The following is a 16,209-nucleotide window of genomic DNA, read 5'->3' as shown; positions in this document are numbered from 1 at the left end:
AACCAGTCTGTTGTTCCATGGTCTGTTCTTACCGTTGCTACTTGGTCGTTATGCAAATTCCTCAGGAGGCAGACAAGATGACTTGGTATCCCCAGCCCACCAAGAACTTGCCACAATTTGTTATGATCCACACAGTCAAAGGCTTTAGAATAGGGATGGACGGAAGGGACTTACCTGGTCTCACAGCTTGCTTCGCGGTGGGGGGGAGGCACTTCGGTTCTCCCCCCGAAGTTCAGGCGAGGGGGGGGAGGCTCCCCGCCTCGCCCGGCCGAAATTCAGGCCGGGGGGGAGGCGCCCCATCCCTCGCTGCTGAAATTCAGGCCGGGGAGGAGCGCCCCGTCTACCCGGCCGCGAAAAAAAAAGTAAGTTAGAAAACAACAACACACCCCCATGATAGGCTACGTAACGATTTACGTAGCCTATCACGGCTAGATTTCCAAAGTCAGCCGTGATAGGCTATGTAAATCGTCATGTAGCCTATCACGGGTGACTTTGGAAAAAAAAAAGCGCGTACGCAAATGGCGGCTCCCATGGGGACCGCCATTTGCGTTCCTTATTTTGGCACGTCTAGTCTACGTAAAGATTTACGTAGACTACGGAGAAAATAAGGGCAACGCAAATAGCGTGCCCTTATTTTCGCCGTACTCTACGTAAATCTTTACGTAGACTAGATGTGCCAAAATAAGGAACGCAAATGGCGGCGCCCCATGGGCGCCGCCAATTGCGTATGCACTTTTTTTTTCTTTTCCAAAGTCAGCCGTGATAGGCTACGTGACGATTTACATAGCCTGTCACGGCTGACTTTGGAAATCTAGCCGTGATAGGCTACGTAAATCGTTACGTAGCCTATCACGGGTGTGTGTGTTTTTTTTTTACTTTACTTTTTTTTTTGCAATGGCGGTGGCGGCAGACCGGCCGCCGCCCCCGCCCCCACCGAAACGCCGCTGAAACGCTGCCGGGACAGATATTCGCCGAAAGTAAGTCCCATCCCGGGGGGGGGCGGGGGCCGGCGGAGAATTTCCCTGACACTTTAGGGGGGCCGAATGCGTCGGCACTTGGCCTCCCGAAGATTTGTGGAGAAATTCTCCGCCAACCCTAATGGGGATATAAGTTGATCTTTTCCAATCTGTTGGCCATTCTTGTGTTTTCCAAATTTGCTGGCATATGGCATGCATCACCTTGACAGCATCATCTTGCGAGATTTTAAACAGTTCAGCTGGGAGACCATTGTCTCCTGCTGCCTTGTTAATGCTTCTTAAGGCCCATTCAACCTCACTCTTCAGGATGTCTAGCTCTAGCTCACTGGCCACATCGTCAAATCTATCCCCGATGTTGTTATCCTTCCTATACAGATCTTCCATATATTCTTGCCACCTTTTCTTGATCTCTTCTGCTTCTGTTAGGTCCTTGCCATCTTTGTTTTTGATCATACCCATTTTGGCCTGGAATTTACCTCCAATGTTTCTAATTTTCTGGAAGAGGTCTCTTGTCCTTCCTTAGGGTTGGCGGAGAATTTCTCCCTGAAACTTCGGGGGGCCGAGCACCAACGTGTTCGGCCCCCTGAACAAGTTTCGGGGAGAAATCCTCCGAACCCCCCCGCACCCCCCCCGGGACGGGACTTACCTTCACCGAATGTCCCTCCCGGCAGCGGGTCTGGCCGGCGGTTCGGCGGGTGTTCGAGCGGGCTGCTGCCACCGCCGCCATTGCAATCAAAGAAAAAAAAAACGCCCCCTGATAGGTAGGGGTGGACGAAAGTCACTTACCTGTCCTCGAAGGATGTTCGCGGTGGGGGGGAGGCGCTTCGCTGGTCCCCCCGCGAAGTTCCGGATGGGGCGGAGGCTTCCCGCCTCGGCCTGGCCGAAATTCAGGCCGGGGGGAGGCTTCCCGCCTCGGCCCGGCCGAAATTCAGGCCGGGGAGGAGGCTTCCCGCCTCGCCCAGCCGCGAACTCGAAAGTTTATAAAAACAACAAAAATGCCCCCTGATAGGCTACATGACGATTCACGTAGCCTATCACGGCTAGATCTGCAAAGTCAGCCGTGATAGGCTACGTCAATCGTCACGTAGCCTATCACGGGTGACTTAAAAAAAAAAAAAAAAGCACGTACGCTAATGGCGGCCCCCATAGGGAGCCGCCATTCGCGTTCCTTATTTAGTCGCTGTAGTCTACGTAAATGTTTACGTAGACTACAGCGACCAAATAAGGAACAGGAATGGCGGCTCCCTATGGGGGCCGCCATTATCCATACACACTTTTTTTTTTTTTTTAAAGTCACCCGTGATAGGCTACGTGACGATTGACGTAGCCTATCATGGCTGAATTTGCAAATCTAGCCGTGATAGGCTACGTGAATCGTCATGTAGCCTATCAGGGGGCGTTTTTTTTTTCTTTCATTGCAATGGTGGCTGTGGCAGCCGGTCGAAAGACCGGCTGCTGCTCCCGCCCCGCTCGAACACCCGCCGAACCGCTGGCCGGACCCGCCGCCGGGAGGGACATTCGGCGAAGGTAAGTCCCGTCCCGGGGGGGTGCGGGGGGTGGGGGGGTGCGGAGGATTTCTCCCCGAAACTTGTTCGGGGGGCCGAACACGTTGGCGCTCTGCCCCCTGAAGTTTCGGGGAGAAATTCTCCGCCAACCCTACTGATAGGCTACGTGACGATTCACGTAGCCTATCACGGCTAGATTTGCAAAGTCAGCCGTGATAGGCTACGTCAATCATCACGTAGCCTATCATGGGTGACTTTAAAAAAAAAAAAAAAAAAGTGTGTACGGATAATGGCGGCCCCCATAGGGAGCCGTCATTCCCGTTCCTTATTTGGTCGCTGTAGTCTACGTAAAGATTTACGTAGACTACGGCGAAAATAAGGGCAACGCTATTTGCATTGCCTTTATTTTCACCGTAGTCTACGTAAACATTTACGTAGACTACAGAGACTAAATAAGGAACACGAATGGCGGCTCCCTATGGGGGCCGCCATTAGCGTACGCGCTTTTTTTTTTTAAAGTCACCCGTGATAGGCTACGTGGCGATTGACGTAGCCTATCACGGCTGACTTTGCAGATCTAGCCGTGATAGGCTACGTGAATCGGCACGTAGCCTATCAAGGTTTTTTTTTTTTTTTTTTTAACTTTCGCGTTCGCGGCCAGGCGAGGCGGAAAGCCTACTCCCCGGCCTGAATTTCGGCCGGGGCGAGGCGGGAAGCCTCCCCCCCAGCCTGAATTTCGGCCGGGCCGAGGCGGGAAGCCTCCCCCCCGGCCTGAACTTCGCGGGGGGAGCAGCGAAGCGCCTCCCCCCCACCGCGAACGTCCTTCGAGGACAGTTAAGTGACTTTCGTCTACCCCTATCCTTCCTATTCTATTATCTTCTTCCACTTCCGCGCACTGCTTGTTTAAAAATAATTCCTTATCTCTTCTGGCTAACCTCTGGAATTTTGCATTTAATTGGGCATATTTCCCTTATCACTCTTGCCTTTTCTTTTTCTTCTTTCTTGGGCTACTTCCAGCGTCTCAGCAGACAGCCATCTTTCCTTCTTGGTTTTCTTTTTCTTTGGGATGTTTTTTGTTGCCGCCTCCTGAACAATGTTGCGAACTTCTGTCCATAGTTTTTCCGGGACCTTATCTACTAAATCTAGTCCCTTAAGACTAAGGCACAAATAAGAAGTTTGTGATCTGAACTACAATCAGCTCCAGGACTTGTTTTTACCAACTGCATAGGATGTAGTCAATCTGATTTCGGTGTCGACCATCTGGTGAAGTCCATGTATAAAGTCGTCTCTTAGGTTGTTGGAAGAGAGTGTTTGTTATGCACAGTGAGTTGTCTTGGCAAAATTCTATCAGCCTATGTCCTGCTTCATTTTGTTCTCCCAGACCATGCTTGCCTGTAATTTCAGGTGTTGTTTGACTACCCACCTTAGCATACCAGTCTCCTGTAATGAAAATAACATATTTTTTTGGCGTACTACCCAGAGTCATGACATCATTGAGGTGCTCAAGCTCCAGCACCATGACAAGGTAACGATCTTCTTTGATTATTTATTGTTTATTATTAGTTCATTGTAACTTCTGAAGAGCCAATGTCTTGCTTTCATTTCTTTGGAAGGACAGCTAACAATGAAGCATAAACTTATAAATATTCAAAAGTATTACAAAAGGATAAATTAAGAAAGGACAGACTGAAAAAAGAGAAAAGTAAACAGCTACTATTATTATGTAACATCTTTAGAATATTCTTTTGTCAACAGAACCATATGTATCCCATAACAACTATTATGTTATTATGCTCTGGAGGGTTGTGACAGAAAACACTTAATATAAATTTAAGTATGCAGAACACAAAAGCCCAAGACTGAGGTTCCTAAGCATGAGATATGGCATATTTACATCGACAGTTGTTGTTGTTCAGTTGTTAAGTCGTGTCCGACTCTTCATGACCCCATGGACCATAGCACACCAGGCCTTCCTGTCCTCCGCTCTCTCCCGGAGTGTGCTCAAGTTCATTTTCATTGCATCGGTGATGCTATCTAGCCATCTCATCCTCTCTCTATTCCTCTGCCGTCCCCTTCTCCTTTTGCCTTCAATCTTTCCCAGCATCAGGGTCTTTTCCAGTGAGTTTTCTCTTCGCATTAGGTGGCCAAAATATTTGCACTTCAGCTTCAGTATCTGTCCTTCCATCAACAGTTACCGCAGGTTAATTTCTTAATACCCCTATCCCATTCACCCTACAGATGGAGTTTAATTCAGTGCTGGACATAGAGCTCAAAAATACTTGTGTTAATTGTATCCCTGTGATATTTAGGCAGATTTACCTGTATTGTGACATCATTGCCTCATGCACTTCCCTGCACTCACTCCACATCTTTGACAGCTGCTGGCAGGGGCATGGGGAAACAGCATGAGCAAATCTGTCTAAATTTTATAGGGAGAAAGGGAAAACTTCACCTGTTTTTAGTAGCCAAACCCTGTTAAGCATTATCTGGACCCATTTCAACTTGGATATGGGACTGAGGCTGGTTTGGTTGCCTTGGTGGGCCTGCATGGGGAGATCATGATGCTATAAGTTATCTAAGACCTCTAGGTGGCTTACCATCAACCATGGTATCCTTCTGGACCATCTGGCAGGTCTGGGCCTTGGGGGCACTATTCTGCAATAGTTTCAGACCTTTCTGTCAGGCCATGTCCAGAAGGTGGTGCTGGGGAATTACTGTTGGACTCCACAGCCTTTGGCCTTTGTTGTCCCACAGTCTACAGAGGTCTATCTTGTTCCCCATGTTGTTTTGTATCTACATGAAACTGCTGTGAGAGGTCACTTGGAGCTTTGGAGCAGGGTGCCACCAATATGCTGATGACATTCACTCTTTTTCTTTTTCTTTTAAGTAGGTTGTCATGATGTGCAAACCAGGCCAATGTTTGGCAATGTTTACTAATGCGACAGTTATGAGGTACTCAGGCAATGAGACCGTAGTAAGTTCCCCATTTAAGCTAAAAAAAATAGCAACCTGTGAAGGTCAAAATAAGGATACCTCTCAATAAATATATAAAAGTGTATGTAGGAGTTTTTGTTTTGAAGTATTCCTCTTCTCACACCACCCTGTGCCTTGCAAGAACTTAGAAGTGTAGTATTGTTCCCAGAAACTATACTGCTGTCTAGCTTAAGATTAATGTATTAAATTTTGGGCTCCAACTTTTTCTTGTTACAGCATTTTTCCAGTATATATCACTACCCATTAAACACTATTGATAGCAAAAGACACAATCAAAACTATTTATAGTTTAAATTATATGTTGTATACAACTTTGGGAGACGAAGTGTTGTTGTGACAGTGAGATAACTCCAAGGAAACATATGTGAGTTTACAATGGAGGAAAATATATATTATTACCTTGCTCCAGGCAACTTCAGCATCTAGATTGATAGGCATTCCTTCTACTGCTGATCTCCTTGTCAGTTCTGAATCTGTCACTGCCAGCCATTCTGTCAGAGCATTCATTTCCTTTCTCAGTTTCCGAGATAATTTCAAACATTTCTCTAGTTCTTGCTTTTTTTCAGTCACCTGCAGAGGAAAGGGGGGAGGGGAATTAAGAGTCCAAGCCTCTAAACATTCCACCACCCAAAGTGCTTCTGTGACTCATGCCAATCATCCTGGCTGTAATTTTCTATGCCTATTCTTGGTAGGGATGTACTAAAGGGACTTACCTTGTCCTGCAGCTTTTTTTGTGGTGGGGGGGAGGCGCTTCGCTTCTCCCCCCGAAGTTCATGCGAGGGGGGGGTGTCTTCGCGCCTCGCCCAGCCGAAATTCAGGCTGGGCGGGAGGCGCCCCATCCCTCGCCGGCAAAAGTCAGGCTGGGTAGAAGTGCCCCGTCTACCGGGCCGCGAAAAAAAAAACAAAAAAACCCCACCCCCGTGATAGGCTACATTAATCGTTACGTAGCCTATCGCGGCTAGATTTGCAAAGTCAGCCATGATAGGCTATGTTAATCGTCACGTAGCCTATCACGGGTGACTCTGAAAAAAAAAAAGCGCGTACGCAAATGGCGGCCCCCATAGGGAGCCGCCATTTGCGTTCCTTATTTGGTCCCTGTAGTCTATGTAAATCTTTACATAGACTACAGGGACCAAATAAGGAACACAAATGGCAGCTCCCTATGGGGGCTGCCATTTGCGTACGTGCTTTTTTTTTTTTCGAAGTCACCCGTGATAGGCTACGTGACTATTAACGTAGCCTATCACGGCTGACTTTGCAAATCTAGCCATGATAGGCCACGTTAATCGTTACGTAGCCTATCATGGGGGTGGTTTTTTTTAAAAAAACTTTCCTTGTAATGGCGGCAGCGGTAGCCGGTCAAAAGAACCCTGACGAAGACCCGACGAACCGCCGCCGGGAGGGACATTCATGAAAGGTAAGTCCCATCCCAGGGGGGGTGGCGGGGGGGTGGCCGAGAATTTCACTGCCGATTTTGGGGGGCCAAATGTGTTGGCACTCGGCCCCCCGAAGTTTCGGGGAGAAATTCTCCCCCATCCCTAATTCTTGGTCAAAAGTTTCCACTATCACTGCCCCATGATTGTAGAGGCTATCCATCCTCTGGCTTAGATCTACACTTCCCAGACCTATTCCCCAGACCTAATGCTCTAGTGACTGCAACTAGATGTCATGAATTCACTTTAAAACATTAACCTTAATTCATTAAACATTAGAGTCCATATTTCACTCAGAATTCACTTTATTATGATATGCATTCTTTGTTAGTCTTCCAGTAATGAAGAACTACTTGGCATCCAAACAAATAAAGAATAGCTAAATTAATTCTATCTTTTAATTTTCGGAGGGATCAATCCAATCTGGATCAATGGTCACCTCCGAGCCCAGGGGCAACTGCCTATCCAGTGCAGGGAGGGAGGAGTGAATCTCCTCCTCGCTTCCCCCGCCCAGCTTTCATGGCTAGACAGTCAATTTCGGCTGTTTAGCTGTGGGACCTCAGAGCACGGGAAATGGCGTCCAGACAACACATAGGAAGTGTTGTACAGGCATTTCCAACCTCCCTGCCCTAGGCCACCCCTGGGAATGCCCCATTTTTACCGCTCTGCACTGGTCTTATGAGTGCGGAGCGCGGAGCCAATGAGGCAGTTCAGGAGAGGGTGGGGGTTGGTTCTCTGGGAACCGACCTCAGACTGAGGGCTCCGAGGTTGGTTCCCGGAAACCAACCTATCCTATGGCCATCTAGCCACTGACTAGCGGCCATAGGATTGTGCCCTAAAGTTAGCTTGAACAAAATAAACAGAGTCAAGATTAAAAGTATGCTTTAACTTGTGTTCTTTACACATATTTACATATGCTGCTGTTACATTTCTATGCCCTTTTAATGCCAAACTTTGGAATGTATTAATTCAATAGAAGTTGCAGCCCGTTTCATTCAGTTCTGCATATGACTTCTATCTCTCTTAGTTATCTTGTAGCAGACATCAAGAATGATGAATCAGAGCTGAATGGAAGCAATTAAAGCAGCAACTCTTGGAACATAGAGCCCTGTAAGTTTAATGAAAATTAGCAATTTATTTGTCATCCAGTTGTGACTTCAATGTTATGGTAGCACCTGCTTTTTCCTTTAGTTTAATTTCAAATGACATTGGATCTTTATAAGAGAATGGTTTGGATTCACTTTCATTCTGTTCAAAAAAGGAAAGTCCTGTTCACAAAAGGGGTCTTTCATGTGCAGAACTCTCCTTCTGTGAATGAAAGTAGAATGAAAACTTAGGATCCAAGCCAATGACTATGCAGAAGCTGACTCATAAACAATAACTTTGAAAGGTTTAATAATGCCTGTTGCATTTTCATAATTTGAAGCAGATATTGAACAGATACTGGGTTGTATCCATCAGTGTCATTCTGCTAGCACGAACGCTGTTGCACTAACAGAAACCAAGTTCCGATGTCCAAGGGGAGAATCCAACTAAAGTTCTAAACTAAATCCAACTACTTGTTCAAATGGTTGTGCAACCGGTTGCAGATCTTAGGTTTACAAAGTGGCCTGCTAATGCTTGCACAATGGGAAAAGGCAGCAGAGCTCTGTTTTGCAGCAATTTCTTCCACTAACATTACACTAGATTTAGGTCACTGAAAGGCAATGATAATCTGGTACTTGCATATAATCTGGAATTCCTTGCAGATTTTCCCTTGTTACACATTTCTGAAAATGTTAATTGAGAAATACTCAGTTTGGATTTTTAGAGATTTGCTGCTAAAAGCTCAACCACTGCAACTTAATTGACAGGTTCAGAGAGACAGATTCAAAATAGCGTCCTACATTTTGTACATAAGAGGCAACAGCTGTTTTAGAATCATCATCATCATCATCATTAGTCACTTCCCCTTTTCCCTCACTAATGTGTTGCTAACACATTAAGACATTTTCTGCCCCATGATTGGATATGCACAATATGCGCTATGTAGCTGTATCATTTTAAATGCAATTTATCCAAGAACTTTCACCATGTGTTTAGCTACCACAGCTTTATTCCCACAATTATTTTTTATATATGCACAGATACAGATACTGCAAAAATATGTTTTCCATTAAAACTCTTGATTACTTAATTTTACCATTTTAACAATTTTCTGAATTGTTAAAAAGCAAAATCTACTACCTTTTGTGTACTAGTAACAGCCCAATCCTATGCATGTGATTATTCAGAAGTATTTCTACCACGTTCAGTGAAACTCATTGCCAAGTTAAGTGTGTATAAGATTGCAGCCACAGTCTATCTTGGTTCCTTTGCTTTGGTGGGCTAAAAATGTCTTAATATTAATGTTTATTTCTAAAATTCTAATTTTTGAAATAGTTAAGAGTGTACAAGACTATGTATGTGTGATACTTTGAGTTTATAAAAAGAATAATAAACACAGATGCAATTTTAACTTTACATTGCTCTCCTTTTTCACTATTTATATGGGAAAAGTATTAAAATAATTCTTTTCTTCATTTTTAATTTAAATGTTATAAAAGAAATATAGGAAATACTGCCATCTTAAGGTCTTTCTTTTTTACACAGTTGCTCTGCTTATCATCTCTCAATACAATCTTTCAGTACAGTAGTTAAACCAACTATTGCACCAGAAAGAGGGTGCACCAGGGACCAAGCAGGTCTTAGAATATCCCACTCCATCCCCTTTTGCACTCTATTTTACCACCTACCTTTACTGTCTCCTTATTCCATGGCCAAGTGCAAAGCTCATCACCTCACCCACCAGCAAGCCGGAGGCAAGATAAATCAGCACATTACATTACATGGACCTCTGTGTTTCTGTCAGCCATGTTTTTTTTCTTCAAAGCAAAATTAGTGTAGCGCAGGGGTAGACAACTTGTGGCCCTCCAAATGTTTTGGCTTACAACTTCCACCATCCCTAACCACTGGCCATGCTGGCTAGAGTTAATGGGAGTTGTAGACGAAACATGGAAGGCCAAAAGTTGCTACCCCTGGTCTAGAATCAGGTTGGTGGAAGGGCTCATGGTTAAAGGCTGTTTTCCTCTCCAGTTAGTTATCAAGTCCAGGTACTGAATCTAAAGGTTCACATACTTTTTCACATATGGATATTGAATGTTGAATCAGTTGTGGATAAATAAATGCTGAAAAAGCATAATGTGTGTGTGTGTGTGATTTGTTTACTCAAGTTAACTATTGTTATTTATCTAGAATTATGGGATTCAATTAAGACCTAATAATATTTTAGGCTGGAAATAGTGATGTACGAAAGGGACTTTCCTGGTCCCGCAGCTTGCTTTGTGGTGGGGGGGAGGCGCTTCAGTTCTCCCCCTGAAGTTCAGGCCGGGTGGGAGGCACCCTGCTTCGCCTGGCTGCGAAATAAAAAGTGGAAAAAAACAACAACACCCGTGCTAGGCTACATAACGATTTACGCAGCCTATCACGGCTAGATTTCCAAAGTCAGCCGTGATAGGCTATGTTAATTGTTACGTAGCCTATCACGGGTGACTTTGAAAAAAAAAAAAAGCGCTTACGCACATGGCGGCGCCCATGGGTGCCGCCATTTGCGTTCCTTATTTGGTCTCAGTAGTTTACATAAAGATTTACGTAGACTACGGCGAAAATAAGGGCAACGCAAATATTTAAATAAGCAAAAAATAAGCGTTGCCCTTATTTTTGCCGTAGTCTACGTAATTCTTTACGTAGACTAGCCGGGACCAAATAAGGAACGCAAATGGCGGTGCCCATGGGCGCCGCCATTTGCGTACGCGCTTTTTTGTTTTTTTTCAAAGTCACCCGTGATAGGCTATGTAACGATTAACGTAGCCTATCACGGCTGACTTTGGAAATCTAGCCGTGATAGGCTACGTTAATCGTTACGTAGCCTATCACAGGTGTTTTTTTTTTTACTTTATTTTGTAATGGCGGTGGCGGCAGCTGGTCGGAAGACCGGCCGCTGCCCCCACCCCTGACGAAACGCCGCTGGGACCCGCCGCCGAGAGGGACATTCGAGGGAGGTAAGTCCCATCCTGGGGGGTGGCGGGGGGGTGGCGGAGAATTTCACCAACAATTTCGGGAAATTGTTTCGGGAAATGCAACAATTTCGCATTCAGCCTCTCCGAGATTCGTGGAGAAATTCACGGCCATCCCTAGCTGGAAATATGTGACAATCCTAAGGGGTTCACAGACTTTTTCTCACCACTGTATAGCTAACTATACATATAGAAACACACCATACAATGTACAAAGATCCCCACATTGTGACTGGGTTTGGACAACACAATAACCCTTGATGTGTTAAATAAGCCACACATGATGGCTTATTTTATTTCTTTCTTTCTTTCTTTCTTTCTTTCTTTCTTTCTTTCTTTCATTCCATTTGATTTCTATACCGCCTAATAGCTGAAGCTCTCTGGGCGTAGGGATGGCGGAGAATTCCGCCATGGATTTCAGTGAGGCCGAATGCACTGGCATTCGGCCCCCTGAAACCTGTGGTGGAATGACCTCCCACCCGCCACCACCCCGTGGAATCCCCCTGGGACACAGCTTACCTGGGGCGGATGCGGAGGCGGTGGAGGCGACTCCGGCGGCGGCGGTGGCTGGTGTTTTGGCTGGCTGCTGTGGCATAGCGTTGCCCTTATTTTCGCCGTAGTCTACGTAAATCTTTACGTAGACTACAGCGACTAAATAAGGAACGCAAATGGCGGCTCCCTATGGGGGCCGCCATTAGCGCACGCGCTTTTTTTTTTTTTTTAAAGTCATCCGTGATAGGCTACGTGACGATTGACGTAGCCTATCACGGCTGACTTTGCAGATCTAGCCGTGATAGGCGACGTGAATCGTCACGTAGCCTATCAGGGGGCGTTTTTTTTTTTTTTAGCTTTCGCGTTCGCGGCCGGGCGAGGCGGGAAGCCTCCTCCCCGGCCTGAATTTCGGCTGGGGCGAGGCGGGAAGCCTCCCCCCCGTCCTGAACTTCGCGGGGGGATCAGCGAAGCGCCTCCCCCCCATCGCGAACGTCCTTCGAGGACAGGTAAGTGACTTTCATCCACCCCTAGACTTTATCCTCAAAGTGCCGTGCAAACTCATCACAGCGTGGAACCGATGGCTTATTCAACACATTATTGGTTACTGTGTTGTCTGTCAGGAATTTTTAAATCTATGATGGCTTATTTGGCCAAAATAAGCCACTCTGAGAACCCATGGTCTGCAGTAAGGGTTATTTAACCCATCATGGGTTATTGTGTCATCTGGTGCTCACTGTGGCTTATTCCGATTGCCTACAGAGTTGGCTCTCCAGCTTGCAGAGCCCTTTTTCCAAGATCTGACAAGCAGTGATGGGACAATTGCAGCCTAACAAGCACAGCCTTTCCTGATACCATGCTACATTTACAAAATGACAGCCTTCCATGAGTACAATGACAGTGTCGCGCTATAGCACTACCCCACTACAGAAAAGTTACACAATGACAGGCTTCCCAGATTGCTGCTTTGAAACTGCAGCTTGGGAAATAGGAGAAAACAGGGGAATAGGGAAAGAACTGCTCACTTTTCCATGAAGAAGCACGGTTTCACAATAATCCACTACAGCATCTGGAGGCAACTCATGAAGACACCCTACCTGTGCAATTTCGCCCCATTCCAGCAAACTGTCAGGGAGTTATAGCTCCCACCCTCTTTTTCCTTCTCTGGCCACTTTTCCATGAAGAAGCAAAATGGCTATGGGGGGAGGGAGGAATGTGTAATTGCGCTTTAGCGCTATAGCAAACAGAAGTGGCTCTGCTAACAGTGTCTAGTGGGACCGTGAAATGCACAGCTCCACTTTATTGTCATTGATTTTGGATAATAAAGGCATCTACACCAGCAATGGCTATGGGGGGAAATGTGCAATTGAGTTTTGTCCTGATCCTGCAAACCCCCAAAGTGTAGGTGCCGCCCCCTTTTTGGTGCACCTGGGATTTTTCCTCCTCTGGGATAATTGTGCAAAGTTTTGATGGTGCATCAGGAGCCTCCCGACTAGGGGAGACTTTGTATGAAGTTTGGTCCTGATCCTGCAAACTTTCAGAGCTTTAGAGCCACCTTTTCAGGGTGATGTTGGAAGCGCTGAATTAAGCCCCTGAATTAAGCGCACACCTCTCCTCTCTCATTGGGATATTGTGGAAGGTTAAAACAGGCTGCTGTGATGTTGTCAATGGGTGAAACAGCACCACTGCTCAGGCAGGAGGACTGCAGCAGGATTGGGGATGGGGATTACTCAGATTATGCACAGTAGCTTAATAAACTACTCACAGTAGTTTATTAGCCCAGTCGTGTGGTGGGGCATCGTGGACTATTTCAAAAGTAAGCTACTGTGAGTAGCTTATTAAGCCGCCATGGGTTATTGTGGTATCTGAACGTGGCCAAAATATTGATTCAGGGATGCCATTACAAGCATCCAGGTGCAAGATATTCTATGAACGTATGTGTGATCCATACATAGTTATTTAGAAGCTCTTACTATTATCTGCCATACATAAAATATATTTCATGCTAAATGTGCTCCGCATTGCCCTACAATTAAATCTGAATAGCAGAGTTACTGGTTATTTCAAAGGGATGGAATATACTTCACAGAAGATTCAATCTTACATGAAATGAAATAGTTTGGTTACATTATTTGAATATTTAAATTACCACTCTGAATATTCACCTAAGGGCATGGATATATTCTCCCACTAAGAATGTAAACATAAATAAGATCAAAATACTTTAAGAGAGAAAAAAGAAAAGACATTACACCTAAAGGGAACAGATATCTTTCACTTTACAAGTGAGATAAAGAAATTAGTTTTGCACTGAATGCTGGGAAACATACCTTGGCACCCAAATCATTATACTGTAATTTCAAAGCTGTCAGTCTTTCATCCAGTTCTTTGGGGTTCTCTGTTTGCTGTTTCTGTACAATCTGACGCCCAGTTTTTATGACTGTTTCCACTTCAGATTTCACTTCACTAAGAGTTTTATATAATTTCTAGCCAACACAAAAAAGATAAACATTGTTTTTATTTAAACAAAATTACATTGAGTTTTGGAAAATGCCAGTAGAATTACCTGATAAGTCAAACTGCATGGGTGTTATTCCATTGGAAATACTCACCATACAATGATCCAGCTGTAACTGCACCGCTTCCTGCTCAACACTCCTCAACTCCAACTTCGGCACTTGCAATTTTACCTCATCTAAAATTCTTTTACATTCCTGTAACCGCTGCTCAAAATTGGCTGGCTTTTGGAACAAGCGAAACTTCATGAAGATATCTTGTAGTTTTTTCTGAAAAGAACATATGAGATAGGAGAAATAGAGGTGCAAAGTACGCAGAGCAAGTCTCTGTGCTGTAGTATTCTGAATTATGAATGCCAGTTACATACAATCATAGTTTTACCTAGGGAGGTGGTGGGCTCTCCCACACTGGAGGCATTCAAGACGAGGCTGGACAGCCATCTGTCAGGGATGCTCTGACCTGGATTCCTGCATTGAGCAGGGGGTTGGACTCGATGGCCTTGTAGGCCCCTTCCAACCCTTCTATTCTATTCTATTCTATTCTATTCTATTCTATTCTATTCTATTCTATTCTATTCTATTCTATTCTATCCTATCCTATCCTATCCTATCCTATCCTATCCTATCCTATCCTATTTTCTGTAGATTTTTAAAATGGGGCACCGAAGAGTTCAGTTTCTACATAATACTTTGAAAGATCTTGGAAAACTTCTTTGCTATGCTTTAGGAAGCATTCTTTGAGGGCTTCCCACATTCCCCTTTTATTAATATCCAAAATTTAGAAGCCAGCATGAAATGGAAATCATACAAGAAGCTGGCAAGCAATTGCACTGTGCACTCTCCTGTAGCATTCTTTGGATAGAGAGCAAGCTCCCCAAAATTTCATGCAAGTAATCAGATCAGTAGTAATGATAACCCAGAGCTCAATAATTAGCTCAATAGCCTTAGAATATGTGATCTGCAAGTAGATTATAGTTCAGCCTTATCCAACCTGGCACCCTCCAGATATGTTGGATTACTACTCCCAGTATCCCCCAGCCAGCCATGCTAGCTGGGAGATTTGAGGAGTTGTAGTCCAACAGAGCACCAGGGTAGGGAATGCTGTTGTAGTTCATTGCTTATATTAAAATTAGCCAAATACACCAATGCATGGATTCCTATAAAAATTATTATTCCAAAGATCAATTCTAGGAAATACAGTTGCCAAAGCAATCCTAAGGTGGTGGCGTGGAGATGCTCTGGCAGAGAAACAGCCATTTCCTAAGCCCTGCCAGCATGTACATATGGGGAATTTTTTGGTTTTTAAATTCCTGTTTGGCCTTTTAATTTTCCCTATCCCATTAACACTTCCTGGGGCATGTCAGGGGAATAAGGGGGCTTTGGTGGATCCAAAGCTTCTCCCAATCCACCCCTGACATGTCCCCTTTTACCTCTTTTCACCGTGGAAACACTACTGAGAGTATGTCTCAGTTCACACGATCAAAATAGCTGCGGCATGTGCCAGACGGGATTTGAATCTTTACCATCTAGCCATGGCTTATTGTGTCCTGCTCTAGAATTGTGTGAGGGCAGTTTAACCCTCGAACAACCCCTGCTGCCCAGGTTTGCATGACATGGCACGCCATGGCAGCGTGAGGAATATTCAAAATGGCTGCTGGTACACACTGGCATGCGTTGCAGCCATTTTGGCTGCAAAATAAGCCATAGTGGGCTGTTCAGACATGCAAAATGGGTTTTAGTATTGTCACTTTTGTTACCATCTGACAGAAGCTAGCTATATTTTATAACGTTACAGCTGCAGCCGTACAGCTTGTCAGTTGGCCTCTCAGAGGCTGTAGGATTTTTCAGAAGGGCACCATTTATATCCCCAGAGGAGCCCCCACTCCACCTGTATAGATATTGGGCCAGTTTGCATGATTGAACAGCCCACAGTTGGCTTATTTAAGCCATGGTGGGCTTTGATGCATGCCAGCACATACCGGCAGCCATTTGGAATATTCTTTGTCATCTACACAGGCAGGCAGGCAGGTAATTTGAAACAGTGGAGTAGCTTTCCACAAACAGTTTCAGATCATCCTTCTGGGAAAGGGTGAGATAAGGTATGCAAACATTTCAGGATAACCCAAATAATTCATTATGGAATGAATGATTACAATTTAGGTGAAAGATCCAATGGTGCACTACCACTAGAGCTTGAGCAA

At 45.0% G+C, this 16,209-nt stretch overlaps 1 protein-coding gene across 1 annotated transcript in view; it reads right to left on the bottom strand.

The window, feature by feature from the left end:
• Positions 1–16,209, bottom strand: part of DMD (dystrophin) — a 1,907,270-nt gene that overhangs the window by 1,051,333 nt on the left and 839,728 nt on the right. The window contains exons 31-33 of the mRNA XM_084843968.1: positions 14,105–14,278; positions 13,823–13,978; positions 5,876–6,046 (exon numbers count right to left, since the gene is read on the bottom strand). Coding sequence (XP_084700094.1) covers positions 5,876–6,046; positions 13,823–13,978; positions 14,105–14,278 — 501 coding nt within the window. The remainder of the gene's footprint in view (positions 1–5,875; positions 6,047–13,822; positions 13,979–14,104; positions 14,279–16,209) is intronic.

The sequence above is a fragment of the Heloderma suspectum genome, chromosome 3 (genome assembly GCF_057233095.1).
Source record: "Heloderma suspectum isolate Gila_16-S chromosome 3, 16-S_ref, whole genome shotgun sequence".
NCBI lineage: Eukaryota > Metazoa > Chordata > Lepidosauria > Squamata > Helodermatidae > Heloderma > Heloderma suspectum.
This window is presented reverse-complemented; position numbering and strand designations above follow the sequence as displayed.